The 8,589-nt window shown below is 35.6% G+C and overlaps 1 protein-coding gene across 7 annotated transcripts in view; it reads left to right on the top strand.

The window, feature by feature from the left end:
- LOC136982586 (uro-adherence factor A-like) overlaps window positions 1-7,223 on the top strand; it is a 114,364-nt gene extending 107,141 nt beyond the window's left edge. For all 7 annotated transcript variants that reach the window (XM_067279112.1, XM_067279113.1, XM_067279114.1 and 4 more), the window contains one exon: window positions 6,399-7,223. In XM_067279112.1, the coding sequence (XP_067135213.1) occupies window positions 6,399-6,454 (56 nt within the window). In that variant the 3' untranslated portion in view covers window positions 6,455-7,223. The remainder of the gene's footprint in view (window positions 1-6,398) is intronic.
- Window positions 7,224-8,589: the final 1,366 nt, after the last annotated feature.

An 8,589-nucleotide genomic window follows, 5' to 3' on the forward strand; every position in this document is an offset into this window, starting at 1 on the left:
GCATCATCAATGAAAACCTGCCGAGTAGCCCAACCCCGTCTGGGGCTGGCTCTGTAAATATGAACTTAATGGAAGGGGAACTGATTTCCAACATCCATTCCTGTTTGGAAACTATCATATTTAATGGTCTGACAAACAGCGGCATTGCTGTTAAAAGCAGGGAAAAGGCTCTGGTATGCGAGGCGGCAATCAAAATGCATGCTGCAGTGAACCAGCTTTTTGGAATTATTCTCGAAATGAGACAAAAGCAGGCGAATGTTGTAACTCAGTCAAAGGCTCTATCGTACTCCAACAAGGTCAAAAGGAACACTAGAAATATGAATAGGGATACCAAACTGATAAATGCCACAGCAGATAAGCAGGGAGGAGGTGGCAAGCGACAAGTTGAGGACCACAGCCTAATTATCTCAGCTAATGTGGGGAGGATGGTGGCTTAAGAATTAATGGTGGTCCTGCAAGACAATATTTTCCCTAAAGAAATAGGATTAAATGTGAGGATGATCAGGGAATTTGTTTCCTTTGCTGTCTTGTTGAACTTTTTGCTTACAATATTGTTGATCAAGCATAGATGTTTGCAGACAACAAGAAGTAATGCCTTTTCTTAAGTTGCATTGCAACTTAAGAAAAAGGATGCAGAATATTTCCAGAGTGCAAAATTTCCCAAAAATTATTGCACACAAAATAAAATCATAATTTATGAACCAATTAATAATAATAATTATTATTACATAGTTTTGAAAAATCAAATTACATATACTTATCATACAATTTGTCATGAAACACTAAACTCATAAGTTAATATAAAAATATTTCAGATTAAAAGAATGTTTTAATTTAAGCACATGTCATTGTCATAGAATAGCATATACAGTTATGAACTTGATGCAATATGTTGATTAATAGAAATAAAATTGAAGTCAATGTCATGAATGATTATTTTTATTTTTAGCACAGGCAGAAATTAATGGACTTCTTGACATTCAAAAATGCAAAATTTATTTGTTAGAATGACTTCAGAATGAATTTTTTTCATGCTTAAAAATTTCAGTTAGGGATGAATTTCAAGTAATGAACATCAAAAAATACTTTAAAAAGGGAAATTTCAGATGTGGCAAGGAAATTTTTTGTATTATTGAAATTATTTTCCCATCATGGTAAATTCATCTAACTTCTAAAACACTCCTTTACACTATTTCAGTTAAATTATTTTAACTAAAGTTAATAGTTAAAAATGTTAATAGGAAAAATTGCACACAATTTAAATAATTGCATTAAAACACAATTTTTTGAAATTGAATTTACACAAGCTGGGCTTGGGCCTTGGTACTGGCTTTACTTGTGCTAACCCACCAATAGCTGAGTGGATAAAACACTGGTAGTTGGTTGCAGGTTTGCTTCTCACCAACGGGCTGGCCACTTGGAGTTTTTCAGTGTTTCTTAATGTATCTAACACCTAAGTAGGGTCAATTTTTCATAGAAAGTCTTCCTGGGATGTATGCATCCTTGGTAGATTGTCCAAGAGTTGCTTTGCCTTCTTTCATCAATTTATCCATTCTGAGATACTTCACTGCTTTATTTACCTGATATTATTGAAAGTATCATCTGTAAGCAGTGAAAATTCTGCAATATGTGGTGCTGAACAGTAGAAATTTTCATATCCAAGTATTTGAGATAATTTGGATAGCAATTTCTCAACGTATGGTCTACAGATCTGTGTGGGTCTGCAAATATGTTGACAGAAATCCTAGAAGAAAAAGAAGCATATTATATTTTTCAAATAAAAAAAAGTTTCTCAAAATGTTTACCTTTATTGAAACATGTGTTAAAATTTAAGTTAAAAACATATAAAATTATTTAAGTTAAATGAAAATGTTTAAAACAAAGACTTATTAATATTTTATATATACAGTATTTTAATTAAATTCTGCTCTAGGGAGTCTGCCGAATGTTTTCTTTTACAGAAGTTTACCAGAAAGTGAAGTTTGAGAAACACTAGTTTAATGCATGCCATTGGGGTATTTTGTACTTAAAGCATGCAGTTCTTCCAATTTTTCAAAAATTGTATTGTTTTCCTCTTACAATTTAAGTAAAGGTACACTGTTGATGATAATATTATTGGAACTATTAGTGAAATATTGGCTTAATGTATGAGTGAAAAAGTGATGAATAGCACTTGTGTATAAAAGTGCTATTCATCAACTTTTTTTTGTTACCAAGTTCTTAAGCAATTGAAACCAAGTTCATCTGCTTAAGAACTTTGTCTTTAATCAATGAATAATAAATAATGACTTTTTTTTTTTTTTTTAGAGCTATGTAGATTTATGGTTGTGGATTAATAACAAGATAAACTACTAATTTTTAATTTTAATCATTCAGCAATTATAAAAAACTAGAGATGTGTGCCTGGCATTGCTTGGATTTTTGAGTGGGTGATAAAAACAACAACCCTAGTAACTAAAATGTACATTTATCGACCCAAGTATTTATTATAATGAAACTGTACAAAAGAAAGAAAAAGAAAATGCTTGAATTTGGGGGACAAATATAAAAGTTCATTCTTGTCTCATTGCATAACTTTGGTGGGTCTAAATTTTGCAAAAGCATTACTGGTGTTCCAACCTATAGATCTAGGTTATGACATGGTACTGTACAAGTCTAGCTGGTTTCATGGAGTCTAAAAACTCTACCAGGTATATTTGACAATGCATTTATTTTTAGATGCCAATACTTCTCTCTCATATACTGAGATGGAAAAGTTGTTTTACTTTTGTATATAGTAAATGTAAATGTTTTACTTTGTCAGTGTACCATACTGTAAGGTATGTGAGGGTCAGGAAGTTTGTACAAAGTTGGTCATGGATAGTCATGGCATTCAAAACAGAAATTTGTGTAGAACCCTGTATATGTATCACTATTTAAGAATATCCTAACTATGATGTGTTTAGTATAGTGACTTTCTTTAACATTAGAGAGGCATGTGCTAATATTTCCAGATTTTTGTGGTATAATATTTGTACAAGATTTAATAAGGTTTTCATTGTGCTTGTAGTCCTTTCTACAGAGGTACTTTATTTAGTGAGTGAGTTCTAAATACATGCTAATTTTTTTGGTGTATGTATTACTTTCCCAGCTGTTATACATAACAGAGGGAAAGTATGGTAATTGGTCAAAAATTGACCCTCCCTAAGAATTTTACATTTTTTGGACTTGGGACCATGAAATGCTGAGAACTGAAAAAAATGGGGGCAATTCCTTTATGTATGGAATTATTGTGTGTGGGGGTGAACAATTTTGTTCACCCTGTTTAAACTTAATAACCCTGTGGTTTTTGTTGAAAATTTCTGAAATTTTGCATGGAGGTTTATTACAGGATAGATACTATTAAATTTGGTGGTTAGAGGTTGAGGGAATGGAGAGATTACTGGAGATACACACAACCCCCTTTGAGTCAGACTTGCTATTTTACTTGTTAGCATTTACAATTTTTTATTAAACCCATCCCTACCCTCAAAATTAAGCTTTTTGCCATTTTATAATAATTAAACATATGAAAAGTTATGATATTTTATTATTAAAACAGATGGCATAACTTTGGTGGGTCTGCGTAACCACTGCAAACATGCACGCAGTTTTAAATGTTGCCAGCAGTTTTAAATGCACGCAGTTTTAAATGTTGCCAGCAAAGTTAAGCAACTTTTGCTGGATTTTTTTGTATATTGTAGGTGTTTGGAACAACTGTCTGTGATGTACGTGTTTTGTTTCATTTCTCAATGAACGTGATGAACTGCTTTCTGTAATTATGGGTAACTACAGTATTTATAGTATGATATGTGGGTCTGTAATTTTTTAGCACTAGCTTTTCATGTATTATATTTGTTCACATTAACATACTCAAATAACTGTCTGTATGTCAATGAGCTTGAACTCAATACGGTATGTATGTACAGTTTCAGATAAGACATTGCATTCCTACAAGTTTCATTTGTAAGTGTTCTAAAATGTGTTTTCTATAGATTTTTATATTTACTGCCATACATCTCTTCAAAGAGCCATCCCCAGCCAACCAACGGTTTGACACAGTTTTGTCAGAATGATCCTGAACAAGATCATTACACTATCATGGAGCTCCTTTTGGCCAAGACTATTTCTTGGTGTATTTGTATTTTACATACTGAATCACTTTGACTGGGTTGTTTTGGCTTGATGATTACAATCTGTAAGGTCTTTTATCATATTTGGAAGCTGATCTGTGGCTGAACAGTTATTATTGTTGTTGATATATATATATATATATCAACAATAATATGTCTAATATATATCTAATATATATTACTTTAACAAATTTATTATATGTATATAATAAATTTGATGAAGTTAGTATAAATATTTAGTACCAAAATGTTCAAATGACAGATCTTAATAAATTTAAGTTAGTGGTTTTAAGATATTTACTTCAAAATTAATTAGAAAAAGTTGTAGAATTTGAAAATACTGTGTTTGTAAATACATACATAGTAAAACAAATCTAATAAAGATTTGTTAGTATGATAAAGCTATAGTTTCACTTACTCACCAACTGAGATGAAACATTTGAGAAGAAGCAGGCTTCTTATAGAAAAATGAAAGTGTCATTGAAGATAGTGATGAGTATACTATCCAAAAAATTGCAATTTTCAAAAAATGTTCAAATATTTTAGGATTTATGAGAAGTCAAAATTTATCCCTCGATGTTCCATAGAATGCCATGACATACATTGGCTAACTAATTTAAGCACCACCTGCCTATATTTTTTTTATTAATTTACTTTGCATTATTTTTATATAACAGTATTTCATCCTTGATTCTTCAATTATGCATTATTTGGTTTTAAAAATATTATTTATTATATTTCATATGTATGAGAAGACATTAAAGACAATTTTGGTATAATGGAGACAAAACTGATATTTCTCTGAAGTTTGCTAGATATTATAAAGTAGTTATTTAAGTGCACATTACTTCTAATGTTGGCAAACCTGCTATACACACATGCACAATGTCATATTAAAGATACACAACTGTCAGAGTCACTGTCACGGAGCAGAAAGTGCTATACTTTTTTGTGGTCAAGTGTGAAAATGATGGTGGCTTGGTATTGAGACACTTCTTTAAGCCAACATAAGATGCAATTGAGTCCAGAAGTAGGGCTTACTCACTTTGTTTCACTGTGGCTTTAACAAGTAAAGCACAGTGAGGTAAAGTGAGCATCATAACTGTTCACCCACTAAAAATTGTGAAGAACATTTTGACTTTTTCAACCCAAAATTCCTTAGAATACCTGCATAATATGTACAGTACAGTACATTGAGGGGATGGTTTAGCAGCGGCTAAGCGGTTCTGTTCCCTGAACGCAGAGAGTTCAGTCATGGGTTCGTGCCTCGCCCGGACAGGCTGGCCACATGGAGTTTTCTGGGTTTTCTCCATGTCTGTAATACCTGAATAGGGGCATGTTACCCCTAAAAAACCTCCCCAGAAGGTAGATGGCCCAAGTGTTGCATTGCCATAACCAAACAAAACAAAAACATTAAGGGGACACTACCAAATTTTGCCCTTGTAGATGAATTTTGAAGTAAATGTTTTCAAAAAATTGAAACAGCACACTTGGGATGGTATGTATACCAAATGTGGTTAAGATTTTTCTGATGGTTGTTTGTACAGTCTGAACACCTCTTTAATTATGATCATGTGAAATGTGCATTAAATTTGGGTATTAAAACCAAGAAATGTTAAGCAGTTATCCTGCTAAACAGGATAACTGCATCCAAAAATAAATTAATTCAGGCTTATTGGCCTGGATTAATTATTTATTTTAATTAAATTAATTTATTGTGTGTGTGTGTGTGTGTGTGTGTGTGTGTGAAGGATGGGTCTCGTAGGTGTAAAACATGATATAAGTATGTTGGCAACAACGATGTAAATGATGTCACATTTTGCCTAGAACCGATTCTTGGCACAAAGAAACTGAAATTTGTTCTACTTTTTTATGTGGCTTTAATCAAACAACAGATTTGACAGTATAGCTACCAAGTGTGTCTAGTTTGGCTCAAACATAATGCATGTGTGTGCAATAACAGATTCTTTTTAGTAGAAATATGAATACATTACTTTCTCTTTGATTAAAAGAATGCCCAGGATATAAGAATGTTTTGCTCTGTTATCTAATTACATGTAGGGTTTTGTATAGACGACCAGAATCTCTATTTATGCGTGAACAAAATGACATCAAGCGTATGTACACAACTTTCTTGCACCGAAGTATTTTCATCATGTTTTACACTTGTGAAACCCAGCTTTAATTGTGAAGATTGCTCTTGGTTTTTTGTTATTTACAAGAGAGTAATACGTATTGTCTTTCCAGGCGGGGGTGATATTGGAGGCAACGGGACCGAAATAGGCTTTTACAGTGACCAGTGACCCAGGTTAGAGACGTTTGACCAGGGTCGGGGGAACCTTGGCCACGTCCGCGCGGGACGCAGACGGACTCGGTGGCCCGAAGACGTCCCGCTCATCCGGCGGAAGGACGGATTGCTCGACTTTCATCACGTGACTGCAGAAGGGTGCCTGGGAGGCCGACGGACAAGGAACTGGGAGAAGGTGCCCTTCTGTAAACCAGGCCAGCCGGACTCATAATATATTCCCGTTATTCGTGTAAATCGTTATCGGACTTTTGTTTAAGATTATTAAAACTTCGTTCCGCTTCCCGTTACCCAACTAACTTACGGAAGAATTCTCCCGTCTCGGCGGGAGAGCCAAAAATCGCGTCCGTGCACCGTTCCGACACTCGTGCCTCCACTGCTTACGTCGTGCGTGGCGCGTGCATCATCTACGTATCTCTGTACATAAACGTGCGAGGCACTGCCGGGCAGCCCGGTCGTGCACTGGTATGGGGCTCGTATTCTCTGGGAAAACCCAGATGAGGAGATCTCCTCTGCTCTGAGGTAAGGGAGGCAGCAGGAATCCTCATTCGGAACCACCAGAACGGAAAACAGTTCTTTTTCTTTTAGGGGCCCGGGTCAGTTTGTCCGGCAGAGAGGGCTCCTCTCTAGCCACCCGCCAGGAGCCCTTTTGAGTTTCTGGCGGAACTGCCGTCGAGAGCTTTCGGAGGCCACACGAATCGAGCGGCCGAACGGTGCACTATTGCCTAAAATTCACGAGTGAGACTCAATAAAAAATATATCTATAAGTATTTGTCTTATCTGTGTTGCTGCAAGGGATTTCTCTCGGTGGCAACAGCACACAAATGCAAGAGGGTGTAAGAGAGCGAATCGAAGCTCGAATTTTAGTCAGGTTTAACGTTCATTCCGCGTACTGGCTACTCGCAGAATATTAAGAAGAGGAACCTCGAGGATATCCACAAATCCACATATTAATCTATACGGTTGCCAAATAGGACTTGCAGCAGGGTCCCATCTACATCCAATACGGTGACAGCCGAAACTTCTATACGCGTCAGGCGTCATATATTTCAATGGAGTGTCACAGGCAACAACATCGACTGAATCAAAAGAAAAGCCAGAAACTAGAAGTTTACAGAGAACAAAGTGTAAGTGGGGAAATCAGAACTTGCAAAATACTTGTCGGTACAGGAGCGAAAAGAAGGGATGCACGATGAGTTCTTTAATAAGTAAAAAAAGTCTGCAGGAGAGAGATGTTTCGTTGGTTATTTTTGCCAGCAGTCAAGACGGGAAGCTAAGGATTGTTGTAAACTCTCAAAATTATAGAGGCTGCTACGAGTAGCTTTAAAAGGGACACCGCCAGCCGGGCGACAAAATAAGAGGTGAATAATAGAGAAAAGTTCTTATTCGTTTCTATTGATCTACATTCTAAATTGAAATAACTTTTAAGAAACCGGTTAAAAGAACGATATTTTTAATTGAAAAATTTAAGCACGTTACATACATTATTTATTTTTACAAGTAAATAGAAAGTCCCGAAGAACGGTCGATATCTACTCCCAAAATTAACAAATACGCGTAAAAACAATTAGAGAAAATTAAAAATATATTAGCCTACATTATACATTAAAACGGAGTTATAGGGAATTTTTTATGGAAAAACCGCTTTTCTTTGACATTCTTTGTTAACGGTTCCCTCATACAATAATTAACTACGCTACGTACTGTACCATAGCGTAGTTAATTATTGTATGGGGAAGCGGTTCCAAAACATTCTTTTTTTTTCTATGTCGGGAATAATTTAAGTCAACCATATTTATATATAACCAATATTTACAATAATATGTCCACCAAATCGTACGTTTGCTAAGTGCAAAAATTTTTAAGTTTGTGGCCCACTAGACGGTCAAGGTGGCAGTCTACCGCTCTGGGGGACCCGGGATCGAATCCGGACGGGTGAAAAAATCAGGAATTTTTCGGCAGGTGGTCCATCCGGATGTGTCGCGCCCCGTCCCTCATCACCCGGCCGAATCGATAATGAGGCCCTTTTAGTACCGACAGAGGAAAGAGAAAAACCTCCAAGATCACGTGCAAAAGGAACTCGCTCGGACTTCCTCGGCAGCGCTGCTACAACAGTTTGATTATGGAAAGTGC

The sequence above is a fragment of the Centruroides vittatus genome, unplaced genomic scaffold (genome assembly GCF_030686945.1).
Source record: "Centruroides vittatus isolate TY-2023 unplaced genomic scaffold, ASM3068694v2 contig_854, whole genome shotgun sequence".
In the NCBI taxonomy this organism is placed as follows: domain Eukaryota; kingdom Metazoa; phylum Arthropoda; class Arachnida; order Scorpiones; family Buthidae; genus Centruroides; species Centruroides vittatus.